General features: G+C 40.8%; 1 protein-coding gene across 1 annotated transcript; it reads right to left on the bottom strand.

Annotated features, from left to right (window-relative positions):
- SLC39A2 (solute carrier family 39 member 2) lies at window positions 1-12779 on the bottom strand. Its single transcript, XM_089686934.1, has 3 exons — window positions 12443-12779; window positions 6522-6640; window positions 1-2306 (listed from the first exon to the last, which is right to left on the bottom strand). Exons 1-3 carry the CDS (start codon window positions 12555-12557, stop codon window positions 1620-1622), a joined length of 921 nt encoding a protein of 306 aa, XP_089543060.1. The 5' UTR covers window positions 12558-12779; the 3' UTR covers window positions 1-1619.
- Window positions 12780-14506: the final 1727 nt, after the last annotated feature.

The following is a 14506-nucleotide window of genomic DNA, read 5'->3' as shown; positions in this document are numbered from 1 at the left end:
TTTTTATTGTAATTGTGTAAGAATATTTAATGCAAAAGGCAAGAGAAAGGCCCAGTATTTTTTAAGTACTGGGCAATGCATACATAGAGCATACATAGTACATTTCTCTTTCCAATGTAACATAAGTAAACCTACAAAATACCAGTACAAAGGTACTTTAGAAATTAATGTTTACAGCTTGTCACAAACAAGGATGCATAAAAAAACGTAATGAAATGGGTCTCTTTTTGTACCAGAAAACAGTATGCATTGGGCATTAGGCATACAAAGGACAAGTGTACATGTTGTCCAGAGCAATCAATCAGAATTAAGCTCTAGGTGTGATAGCTGGAATTGACTGGTTGCTAAACACTTTTTGTTTCTACAAGTTCTAATGCATGATGAATCCTGTGTCACCAGCTGGCTCTTAGTAGTTATGCCTCTTGTGTTGCTCTAGCCAGGGTCCTTTTACCCAGGTGAGGTAAAAGGGGGTAGCCTATACTCCTTTCCCACATGGGATCATGGTGGTAGAGGTTTCTATCCCCTCTTTGATTGATTTCAGTGGGAGGCTATACGACAGGTCAGCTAAGGTCAGGAGATTAAGACATTTCTAGAATATCTGGGGGTAATTAGGGATGGGTTAATTTAAGCTTACCTGGCCCCCCAGAATATTCCAAATTCTGGGTACCCCCTATACAAGAAGGCTGCCAAATGGGGGTCTTTGCCAGTCTTTAAAGAGGGACCACCGGAGGAACTCCACACCCATATTTCCCTCGTCGCAGCCTGTTTATGTGGTGGTTACCTTTTGCTTGAATTACAAAAGGGGACAAGTAAGTTGTTTAATTTAATGTGATGACAGCTTGAGTGTGGCTGAGCTGATATGTTTAAATTTGATTAATTTCATTACAGTTATTGTGAAAAGGATATGGTATTTCGTATGTAATGAAAACCAATAAACAGAGATGCAGCCTATTTTATTCCAAGTTGATGTGTATTATTTGCATGTTTGTGAGATTCATGCCGCCTATGATTCCATTATACCACAGAAGGGAATCTCATTTTGCTCCCATTCTACCACTTCATTTGCCATTTTATTTGTAAGACATCCCAGTTTCAGATATTAACAGGCACTGGTATTCTCAGAATGAGGAGTATTCTAACTCATGACAAGAAAATGGAAAACCTCATGTAACATTTTCTAAGCATGCCTTCATCTTCTTTCTGAAGATTCCTTGTTGATTCACATATTCGTTACCAAATCTGAGCGCCAAAGTATCAGTACCGTACCTCGTACATTTAGTGTTCGATATAGATGTACTGACAGAAAATTGAAGAAACACACTGGACCTCTTGGTGAGAAGAATCCTACAATATCTCTTCTTCTAAAATGTAACTGGAGCCAACTTAATAATGGTTATTCATCTAGAAGTGCTTTTTAATGACATGTGCAAAGTGCTGGATTTTCAAGTCCATAAACATCCTCATTCTCAGCTGACAGCCCACAATTGATCTATATTTTTTTTAGAAATAATCCACTCTTTAGTATTATTTCCAAAATATAAGTGTAAGTGACTTACACTGGTCTTTCAGAAAGCAGGTTGATAATGAAATGTTCTCAGTGGCAAAAAAACAAGGGATACTCAAGCCCAGATAGCTATAACTGCCATTACTGTAAACCCAATAATAATAAAGAATACTTTTAAAATAGGTCTCTCTCCTGAATTGAGTTCTTGTGGGAGAATTTCCAGGAAAGTGACATATACAAATGTGCCAGAGGCAATACCCGCTAATATAGTCTGCACCAGAGTCACTATGCCGCTCTTTTTTAGTGTAACAATAATGCCAATAGTAATCCCAATAGGAGACATAAGAGAGAAAATTACTATGTAAGTGATTAACCAAGCTGGTGTAGTCATGCTCTGGATTAACTTTAGAGAAAGACTGAAGACAATGATACCCTTGTGAATAAGTACAGCTATTGCAATCTGAAGAGCACTGGAATAGTTGGACTGAAGACCAATTGCTAAACCCTCAAAGACAGAATGGATGGACAGGGAGCAAAAGAGAATAAGGGAGCGAAAGGAGGAACTGGAATATAATGGGTTATGGACATGGTTATGCGGAATTTCAGGTGGCATCGATATCTCACTTGGAGGGTCAATTTTTTCTTGGTAGTTATCATCAGGATTTGGTGAAATAGAAGACATTTGGGTGCCACCCTGAGTACTGCATTGAGAACGCTGAGATATTTGCAGTACAATGCGTTCTATGAGAAGGACAAAAAAGAAGCCCAATGACAGGATCAGCTCCCCCATAGGGTATTTAATCTGTGTAAAAAAAAAAAGAAATAATACATTTTAGTTTGATTATTTACAGTATTTATGTATGCAACATATAAGAAAAATGTTAATCAAACAATATATTGCTAGAAAGACAAATATGCTGAATTAAGAGGAGGATGATACAAACTGAAAATATGCTCCTCCACTCACAGAATTCTTTGCACTCTGTTCAAAGAATGCAAAACCTTTTTGGAGTGGAGAAGGGGATCTGGCCATTCATCTACCTCTCCTCGATTCACATTGAAAGGAATGTAAAGCATTCTGTGACTGAAGGAGTGGGGCCAAAGAGCAGGGCATAGTCAGACAGGCTGGATGGGACACACGGACACATACACACAGACAGACAGACACATGGACACATACACACAGACAGACAGACACACTCACAGACACGGACACACACACACACACACACACTGACTATGTTTAGTTTTATAAAAATCCTTTGAAAAATCAGAACAAGGGACATTGTTTTCATTTAATGTAAAGTGTCCCTTGTGCTGGTGCCAGCTGTTTTAGTGGGAGTCTTCAGTCCTATCCCTCCTTCCCATACCCCACAGCCATAATTAATACCATCACTGGACATGTGACTGGCGCTCATCAAGAATGCCAAGTATGCCCTCCCTCTCTGCCACCCTCCTCCATTTATAGAAGCTGTACTATAGCTTCCATAAATGAAAAGCAATCTATGAATAGGGGACAAGTAGATGAATGAAAGGTCTACCTCCTCCATTTATCTGAGTGCTTTTCATTTATTGAAGCTTTTTGTGATATTGTCTTGTAATTTAATTTAGTATTTTAGATGTATATTTAGGTGAGTCCATCTCTTTTTCACAGAGTGGCAGTCATATTGTTCAGCTCATAAGATTTCTTTATGATCACCTTTTGTTAGCATGCTGTATATACACTGCTCAAAGAAATGAAAGGAACACTTGAAAACACATCAGATCTCAATGGGGAAAAATATAATGCTGGATATCTATACTAATATGAGCTGGGTAATGTGTTAAGAACATTAGGATGCCCCATCATTTGATGGAAATGAAAATTATCAACCTACAGAGGACTGAATTCAAAGACACCCCAAAAATCAAAGTGAAAAAATGATGCAGCAGGCTAGTCCATTTTGCTGAAATTTCATTGCAGCAACTCAAATGGTACTCAGTAATTTTTATGGCCCCCGCATGCTTGTATGCATGCCTGACAATGTCGGGGCATGCTCCTAATGAGACGAAGGATGGTGTCTTGGGGTATTTCTTCCCAGATCTGGACCAGGGCATCAATGAGCTCCTGGACAGTCTGAGGTGCAACCTGGTGGTGTCGGATGGACCAAAACATGATATCCCAGAGGTGTTCTATTGGATTTAGGTCAGGAAAGCGCGGGGGCCATTCAATGGTAGTAATTCCTTCATCCTCCAGGAACTGCCTGCATACTCTCGCCAAATGAGGCTGGGCATTGTCATGCACCAGGAGAAACCCAGGGGCCACTGCACCAGCGTAGGGTCTGACAATGGGTCCAAGGATTTCATCCTGAACCTAATGGCAGTCAGGGTGCCATTGTCTAGCCTGTAGAGGTCTGTGCGTCCCTCCATGGATATGCCTCCCCAGACCATCACTGACCCACCACCAAAGTGGTCATGCTGAATGATGTTACAGGAAGCATAACATTCTCCACGGCTTCTCCAGACCCTTTCACGTCTGTCACATGTACTCAGGGTGAACCTGCTCTCATCTGTGAAAAGCACAGGGCGTCAGTGGCGGACCTGACAATTCTGGTGTTCAATGGCAAATGCCAATCGAGCTCTATGGTGCCGGATCGTGAGCACAGGGCCCACTAGAGGACATTGGGCCCTCAGCCCACCCTCATGAAGTCTGTTTCTAATTGTTTGGTCAAAGATATTCACACCAGTGGCCTGCTGGAGATCATTTTGTAGGGCTCTGGCAGAGCTCATCCTGTTCCTCCTTGCACAAAGGAGCAGATACCAGTCCTGCTGATGGGTTAAGGACCTTCAAGGCCCTGTCCAGCTCTCCTGGAGTAACTGCCTGTCTCCTGGAATCTCCTCCATGCTCTTGAGACTGTGTTGCGAGACACAGCAAACCTTCTGGCAATGGCATGTATTGATGTGCCGTCCTGGAGGAGTAGGACTGCCTCTGCAACTTCTGTAGGGTCCAGGTATCTCCTCATGCTACCAGTAGTGATACTGACCCTAGCCAAATACAAAACTAGTGAAAAAGAGTCAGAAAAGGTGAGTACAGAAAAAAATGGCAGTGGCCTCCACCTGTAAAACCATTCCTGTTTTGGGAGTCATCTCATTGTTGCCCATCTAGTGCACCTGTTGTTAATTTCATTAACACCAAAGCAGCAGAAACTAATTAACAACCCCCTCTGCTACTTAACTGACCAGATCAATATCCCAGGAGTTTAATTGACTTGATGCTATACTCTGATTAAAAAGTGTTCCTTTAATTTTTTTGAGCAGTGTATGTTAAAAGGTGTGTTACAAAAAACTATGATATTTGAAATAACGCTCACCTACACCTTCTCCCCCTTTGTGTGGGGCACTTTTTTAGTCCACAGAAAACCATCCCTAATGCTGGCCATACACGTATAGATTTTCGTTCAATTATTAAATCCAGTGGTCTCCAAACTATGGCTCGGAGGCCAGATGTGGCCCTTTGCTTGCCTTTATCCGGCCCTCTATTCACTTTTCCTCCCATTGATACAAGACACTATTCCTTCCTCCAACCAACAATGGGGCCTAATTACTGCTACTGATGTCAACAATGAAGCACTATTTCTCCCATTGACACCAAAGATGGGGCACTATTCCTCCCACTGACACTAATGATAGGGCACTATTCCTCCCACTGATACCATTGATGGGGCACTATTCCTCCCACTGACACCATTGATGGGGCACTATTTTCCCCCACTGACACCAACAATAGGACCCTATTCCTACCACCGACACCAAAGATGGGGCACTATTCCTGCCACCAACAATGGGGCACTATTACACCCCCAATTACACCAACAGTGGGGCACTATTCTGTAAACTGACACCAACGATGGGGCACTATTCCTCCCACTGACACCATTGATGGGGCACTATTCCTGCCACCGACACTAACGATGGGGCACTATTTCCCCCCAATGACACCAGCAATAGGACATTACTCCTCAAACGGACACCAATGATGGGGAACTATTCCTCCCCCTGACACAACTGGGCACTATTCCTCCCGCTTACACCAACAATTGAGCACTATTCCTCCTACTTACACCAATAAAGGGGCACTATTCCTCCCACTAATACCAAAGATGTGTCGTTTATTCCCACTGATGCCGGACAATTTCTGCTCCCAATGGCCACAGTCCGGCCCCCTGAAAGTCTGATGGACAGTAAACTGGCCCTATGTTTAGAAAGTTTGGAAACCCCAGATCTAATCAATAGTGGGGTCAAATCAACATTCGTTTTAAACCACCTTGATGGGAACATTCAAAAAAATCGGAATAGAAAACGTTTCTCGATCGATAGCATTTTTGGACAATATGTGATTTTTGTTCAGAAATTACATTTTAAATTTGAATGTTAAAAGCAAGTGAGATTACATTTGTCAATTCATTGAATGTATAAAGAATTGTTGTCCAAATATTCTCGTTTGAAAAGCGATACATGTATGGCCAGCATCCCTCCCATTGAGCTATTGTGTTCCAACAGTGAGAAGATGCGGAATGGAGCTGTCCCTGCTGGGAGAACACAGTGGTTATTGCCAGCACATAGATGGCTGGAAGCTCTGCCAGTGTCTGCTGAACCAGCTGAGATTTGAACCATCTATGGCTGGCTTTAAAGAAGCCAGCTGGTTTTGTTTTCTTCACAGGCCAAAACCTCCCAGTCTTTCCATTTATTGGAATTGTTTATAGTATTTGAATATAAATAGCGCTAATCACCACTGACCTGTTTTTATTTGAATCAAGTAGATTTACAAAATGTTGCTATGCACAGCTCACTTCTCTTATTTCTTTCTTAGTTATCTCATCTACACAGTAAATACAGGTAAATAGAAATACTGAATGACACATTGTGAAAAGGCATTCCTCTTTACAAATTAATAGGTATAATAAAGACCTTGGACTGTCTTAAATGCAAGTATTGTTTTAATTTCTGCTAATATGTTGTAAAGAACATTAAGACTTACATATGCAAGTTCCTGGGCAGCATCTGAGAGGAAGTCTGCCACTACGTGAAGTAAACACGCGCCCAGGAAGATGCCAGCGGCAAATGAGCTGATCAAGCAAAGTATAAGCTCATAGGTGCCTGAAAAGAAAGCAGTCCTTTGAAAATAAGCAAGTAATCATATAAAGTGGTCTCATAATCACAGTGATAACATGACATTTTATTATTAATATATTTGAATATTTTGTATCGGCAGTATGCTAAAGTCGTATTTAAGCACTCATAGACAGTACATGGTGGTATATGGTTTACAGCTGAATTTGGTGCACAAAAACTGTCATTTAAATATACTCCTCAGTAGTCACAAACATATCAAATCGACTTTATATGTGCCAAATCCCCCTATACACTCAGATATTATGTTTTAAAAGTAGTGGTGACATCATCACTGTGCTCCCATAGCCTGTGCAGCAAGCAAAGCTATCGAAGGGACAAAGCAGGTCCGCCCACTACAGAGTTCCTGCAGTGAATTATAGGAGGGGAACAAATACAAGACCAGTCTCCCTGCACAAGGAGAGAGAGCAGCAGTGACTGGTCTTTATTAATGTATTAGTTGGGTGATATAAAATGAATAGTGACTGATAGTGAGCATATGTCAAATGACACAATTGCGATAAACAATAGTTATAAAAAAGTCCAGAAAATAAATCCATGAACAGGTGACATCCAGTGCTGGTGAATCCGTGAAAAGTATTCCTTTAAATGCACTCACCACAAACAAACCGTATAAAACAACTCACTAAGATGGCCGCCGGTCCTTCATGTAGCCCCGGCGGCGTGACGTCATTCCACAGGCTCCTTCCTTGTTTGTACTCTCTACATGGATACTCTGTACCTTTAATAAAGTATTACACTATTAGCCAATTTTCTCTCGCTCTTTTGTGAGCTAACTCCTCAGGATTTCTCATCGCGGTTTGCATGCTGCTTGGTGTCATCATCCCTATCTGAGACCATCCTGGCCTTCATGGTTCTATGACTGATGGGTGTGCTGCCTGACTTACCTGGAGAAGAAACCAGCTGTTCATGCGCATTTTATATGCGCTTCTGGTGAGTGCATATAAAGGAATACTTTTCACATATTCATAAGCACTGGATGTCACCTGTTCACGGATTTATTTTCTGGACTTTTTTTTTTTTACTGGTAGGAATGATCAGAGCACCTCACTGTGGTCTTTATTAACCACTTGCCCTCCAGAGGATTTACCCCCCTTCCTGACCAGGCCATTTTTTGCGATATGGTGCTGTGTTAACTGACAATTACATCACATTATGTCCTTTTTTCCCACAAATAGAGCTTTCTTTTGGTGGTATTTGGTCACCTGTGCGTTTAACATTTTTTGCACTATAAACATATTTTTGCTATAAAACATATCCAGTAAAAAAAAAAAAAAAGTCTTCATAAATTTAGGCCAAAATGTATTCTGCTACATGTCTTTGCTAAAAGAAAATCCCAATACGTGTAAATTAATTGGTTTACGTAAACGTTATAGCTTTTACAAATGAGGTATATATACTGGAATTTCAATTTTTTTTTTTTACTAGTAATGGCGGCAATCAGCGACTTATTATTACGGGACTGTGGCAGGCATTCTGACACTGGGGGGAACTGACTAACTGTCACTGATATCCCCAGTGACACTAATACAGTGATCAGTGCTAATAAAAAGCACTGACACTGTACTAATGACAATGGGCAGGAAGGGGTTAACATCTGGGGCGATCAAATGGTTAACTGTGTGTTGTATGTGTTTTACATAGTGTGCTGTGTGTGATTTACTAGGAAGACAATCTGCTTTGTATTGCTCTGCTGTGCAGAGCAATACAAAGCAGCCTGCTCCTGCTGCCAGGAGAGAGATCTGTGTTGTTTACATACAGAACTTCTCCCCTGTCAGCTCTGCTGAAGACCACCGAGTTCCAGGCCGAGAATCAATGGCCGGGACCCGGTGATTGACATGCCAAGGAGCCAATAACGGCGTGGGTAGGGAGCGCGTGCACCCCCTACCCAGAAAAACACATGATTTTGCGCATCACTGCCGTCCTGTAGAAGTGCTTCTGCTATAGGGCGGTTGGAAAGCGGTTAAAGGATATTCCTGCATAGAGGGAAAGTTTCACCCCTGGTTCACACTGTTTCCGCACCCGCAGCCACATCACGTTTCTCTTGCGAGATGAACACGTGTGCCATGACACCCCCATGCATTTCATCCCACAACACGATTGTGGGTGTGGGAACCGCATGGAAGCCGCATGGCCAAAAGACCATGACGTTTCTGTAGGGATGCATTTTAGAAAAGGTGCCTGAAACATGGGCACAGCAGCCCATTCAAATGAATCAGCTGCCGTGCCCGCACAAATGCGAGCCACACAGCCCGCACTAGTGTGAACTGGGCCTTAAACTGGATTACTGCACAGATCTGGAAGACATACTTGTGTCACCAAAGATTTGGACACCTAAGATTTAGGTAGGAAAATATGTGTATCTTTTTTTTTGGTAATCTTTGCTTCTTCAACTTTAATAGAGATTTGCCCCTAAAAGATGTATAAACAGACACTCTCTCATATCTGCACAGGCTACTCTGCATTTTTCTAATTGTTCTAGGTACACATCTGCTTCTTCGTACATCAGCCTAATATTGCAGGAAATGTATATATGAGTGTATAGCCCAGACAGAGAAAGGTTAAACACCAGCCAAATTATTCTTTAAAGTGTGTACCACTGGGAAAATTTCCCTTCACTTCTTGTCCTAGACAAGAAGTTAAAGTAGGACTAAAGATAAAACTCTGTATGGGATGGTTATAATCCCGGTTGTTTTGTTTGTTTTTTTTGCCATCTGTTTCCCATTGGGGAGATTTCACTTACTGTCCCATAGCCAAAACAGGCAAGTAAGAGGAAATCTTTGAAAAGTGAGAAAATCCTTGGTTGTCACTAGGATCACCTGAATTAGTGTTCCCATTGGAAGTTTTCCCCCTATTCCTCTTCTGGTAACAACCCAAAATTTGGGATTTTCTTTCACTTTCACTCTTCGTGATAAAAGTAAACTGGACAAAAAGAATGGGAGAAACTCGCTAACGGGGAAATACAGACAGCAACAAAAACTTACAGGTGTTCTAATCATGTTCCTGTGGGGAGTAGTTTTTTGGAATCCCGAAGTCCCCATTTTTATTATTATTATTGTTATTATACTGTATTTATAAAGCACCAATGGTTCGCTCAGCGCTGTACATTACAAAGGGGGACAGAACATGTGACAGAACAATAACAATACAATACAATGCAAAACATGAGGGGATCGAGGGCCCTGCTCTTTCGAGCTTGCAATCTAGGAGGGAGGGGATGGTGGCACAGGAGGAGATAGCTGTGGGGGATGGAGTGGTAGGAAGAGTGGAGGAGGTAGGCAAGTTAGCAGGGGGTGGGGTAGGCTTCCCTGAAGAGATGGGTTTTCAGGGTGCGCCTAAAGGAGAGGAGAGTAGGTGATAATCTGATGGGTTGGAGCAGGGAGTTCCAGAGGATGGGTGACACCCTGGAGAAGTCCTGGAGGCGGGCATGGGAGGAGGAGACCAGGGAACTAGAGAGAAGGAGGTCTTGTGCTGGGCGGTACTTGGATATTAGGTCAGTGATGTAGTACGGGGCAGTATGGTGGACAGCTTTGTACGTCAGTGTTAGGATTTTGAATTTGATCCGTTGCGCAATCGTAAGCCAGTGGAGGGATTGGCAGAGGGGAGTGGCGGAAACCGAGCGGTTGGAAAGGTGAATGAGTCTGGCAGCCGTATTCAGGATCGACTGAAGCAGGATATCCAGCGGAGAGGCAGGCCAGTGAGGAGGGAGTTGCAGTAGTCAAGTCGTGATATGATGAGGGACTGGATGAGCTGTATAGTGGTTTCTGGGGTTAGGAGCGTGCGTATTTTGGTGATGTTGCGGAGGTGGAGTTTGCACAAGCTTGTTAAAGATTGGACTTGGGGCTGGAAGGATAGGTTGGAGTCCAGAATGACACCAAGTACTCTGGCCTGCGGGACGGGTTTGATGGTGGCGTTGTTGGATGTGACGGAGAAGTCAAAGTCATTTAAATGAATTAATATAAAAATAATAAAATTAATATTAAAATAAGGGATACAGAGATATCTGCCCCACCATACAAATATGTGCATGAGCAAGGGGTGCATATTACCCTGGTTACTCAATCACATAAAAGTTAAATAGTAAATAAATACATAACACCATATATAAAGTCCCCAGGATATGAAAAAATAATGTCCTGATATGTCCGTATAATAATGTCCTTTGATGTCCAAAAATCTTGTCCCACAATATCCAAAGACTGTAAACGCCTCATGATGATAGTCTCCTGATGATTGTCGCATCACAAACTGATAGCAAACCTTCAAAGGAATCCCTACCCCCCTCCCTGGCCAACAGAGAATAGGGATGTTTTATTGGTCACTGGGACCCTGGCAGCCACCAGCTTCTTAGCAACCACAAGTTCTGAGCAGGAAACTCATTCATTTGGGGGTGGCAGTAATACTGCCACTATTAAATCACTTCCTGCCCAGCCTGTAGTTTGCTGCAATGGTCGGGCAAACAGGCCACTTAGTTTTCCTGTTGACTGAATTGCAAACAACTGGAGTTCACGGTGACCCCTGATTCTCCCTGAACTCAAACCTCATCCCTAATGACCACCCAAAGATTCCCTACTTCAGAAACTAACCTTGTATTATGTGTTTTGCCATAGTGACACGTTCTAACATACTGACAAATGATATGGAATGTTGTAATTTAGTCTTCCTGTTGTGCCTATTACATAGGATGTAAAGGTAAGTTTCTCAGATGGAAACAAATATCAAAAAAACTGACAGGGACTTAACCATTCCCTACACTATCCAAAATGTTTTTTAAAAGTTATGTTATATACTTTAAGTGTTATATTTTTAAAGCAGTTAACAAGACTTTTACCAAACATTCTCTGGTCAATATATCACTGTCAGTTAAAACATATGCACAAGGCACATTCACCTGCAGTGAATGTTTGGTAAAAGTCACATTCACTGCTTTACAAATATACCCCTACGTGTTCATCACGTTTGCATTTCATTAGGATTATATTCAACTATTAGGATGATCAATTTGGTATAGCCTGGGTTGTACTCAGTAACAGGGAATAGTTGGAAAAGGAAAACTATTTTACTTTGTAGGACGTCACTAATCCACATTTGTAATCAGTTTAGTGACAAGTCATGTCAAGCACTCTATCTTCAATTTACGGTCTATTTATCAATTTATTTTCACACATTTGCACTGGGAAAGTGTGAATCTTCGGTGAAAACATTAATAGATTGATTTCTTAGTTTATGTACTATGTACTGTACATGCATGCTTTTTTAATTACAAACCCACATCTGCACAGTTCTTACATGTATTTGTCCCATATTTTTTAACCGTCTAGCACTTGATAGCAAAAAAAGACATCTATATAGCAGAACACACAGTGAATACTTCATATATTCCCTTTTCATAAAATCACACATTATCTGTCTTCTATTTTGCTAACATTCAAGAAATGGACACACTTTTTGTTATAGAAATAAATGTGTTTCAGGTTTTTACGTTGTTCATTTTATACAGTATGTAGCCACAACTGCCTAGGGAAGAAAAACTTTAAATCAATGCCATAAAAAAATACGATTTTCATTTTTGGTTAAATGTTTTCATAACAAGTTATGTCCACATAAGTGTGCTATACTTAAGTTCATTGACGCAATATTTTTTTCTTTTCTGTGTTGGAAAAAGTGATCTCAGATGCTAGAGTAAACTATGAAAAAACCCGCGCTGGGGACAATGGAAAAGATTTCCAGCACCTATCTATAAAATAAACGCAGTTGATAGCTTTGTACCTGTGACACCTTTTTTTAGGAACCAGTTGATAAAGGCAGGAGCCATCCCACAAATCAACGTCAGGAACAGAAGAGCCACCAAACATCCAACTTTCACCGCCAGAAGGGGCTCCATGGTTGCACAGTGTCGTCTTTACAAAGGTCACTTGTCCTTACTTTTCAGAATGGTTCTAACAGTGAGCTATCCGTCACCTTCTTGTTGTTATAGCTTCTCCTCCAACTCCTATCCTGTTACTCATACATCAGTTTATTCACCTCTTCATTTCCATTTCTTCCTCCTGCCACCCTAATTAGTTACTCTTCCTATTATGATCTAACTTTATTCCTTCCTCCTCCTCCTCCTCCTCTGTTCTCCTCTCCACAGCGCTTTCCTTATTCCATTCTATTTATATTTTATCATCCATCTCACCCCACCCTATACTGCTCTTTATTGACCTGTCTGCCAGGTTATCCCAATATTTCATGACTCATTAAGGTCTTGGAATACTTGTGAATGCCAAGTAGCAGCTCCTGTGTCAATAATCACTGTTTGCTAAAGTCATTATTATATACTTGTTGAAGACAAGTTGGTCTTTTGCTAATGCTGGTTAAAGATAAAGTACAGTAGAGGCCCTTTGAGCTCAAAGGCAAAGGATATTTTACTTTACACTATACTTTTATACATTGGCGCCATAGAAATAAGGAATAACAGATATAAAGTGCTGGAAAAAAAACATTCTGTCTGCCACAAGCTTAGACCACCAGACAGCTACATATGTAATGTGGTTCAGCAGACATTTTGGTGTGAAAGTTCATGCTAAATACTAGAAAGCAGCATCACAGTAATAAATCTCAGTAAATTCTACCATTTTTTATGCTTTCTAATTTAAACCGATAAAGCAAATATATTGTGATTCAAATCAGATATCATATTCAGTGATATAAACCCGCAAGATTAGTAAATAAAATGAAATGACACGGCTTGCTTTTCAATAAGAAAATTAACACAAACTTAAAGTACGCATTTTCTACCAAATTCAGCACTATCAGCACACTGATGGTACCTTCCTTAAAGTAAACACCTTAAAGTGGAACTGCACTGCATCTGAGTACCACAAACCAAAAATACTATAGAATTCATTTTTAAGATTCTAAACAAACACCTCCATCTATCCCTGTCTCCATGCTTTATTTTACTGAGAAATCATTTTGAAAAACACCTCCTGATATTTCTGGCAGTGGCCATCTTGAGTAAGGGCAGATGATTCATGTGGCAGTTACTTCCTGGAATCTGTCGATCCCTAGCTCAGGCATTGGCTTAGCTGAGAACCCTCCCCTCCTAAAAACTCCTGGGATGTATGACATAATTTGCAATGGAAATACAGAATGGTTGGCCGCACAAACAGCAATGTGGTGGATGAAATCCTTTATTGGAATCCTTTACATGCAACATGATAAGAACATGACAGCTCCAAGACAGGACAGAGGAGCAGTAGACATGTTTCACAGGAACACGTGCTTAGTCATTAGTTAGTTCATGTTGATTGAGATAGTGAAGTTCCACTTTAAGATACATTTACTGTCTGAGTTGATTTGTTCAGAAGACTCTGGCATCTTGACCCTCCCCTTCCTTAACAGTTGCAATACCGAACACTTTTTACTCCATTCCTACCCAGGCCAATTTTCAGCTTTCAGTGCTGTTGCACTTTGAATGACAATTGAGCGTTCATGCAACACTGTAACCTATATCACATTTGTATCATTTTTTTTCACACAAATAGAGCTTTCTTTCAATGGTCACCACTGTGGATTATTTTTTTCATTCTTTGCTAAATAAATGTTTGAAAAATATCCCACATTTTTCTTTGTTTCTGTTATAATATTTGCAAATAAATAATTGTTTTTCATAAATTTGGACATTTCTTTGGTGAAAATATGACTTTCTTACAGACTAAATAATATACACGGATTTGGGATAGAGTCCACAAACTATGTGTATATACAGTGGGGATCGAAAGTTTGGGCACCCCAGCTAAAAATTTGTATTAATGTGCATAAAGAAGCCAAGGAAAGATGGAAAAATCT

The sequence above is a fragment of the Staurois parvus genome, unplaced genomic scaffold (assembly GCF_062004578.1).
Source record: "Staurois parvus isolate SC_StPar_1 unplaced genomic scaffold, SC_StPar_1.0 ptg000415l, whole genome shotgun sequence".
NCBI lineage: Eukaryota > Metazoa > Chordata > Amphibia > Anura > Ranidae > Staurois > Staurois parvus.
This window is presented reverse-complemented; position numbering and strand designations above follow the sequence as displayed.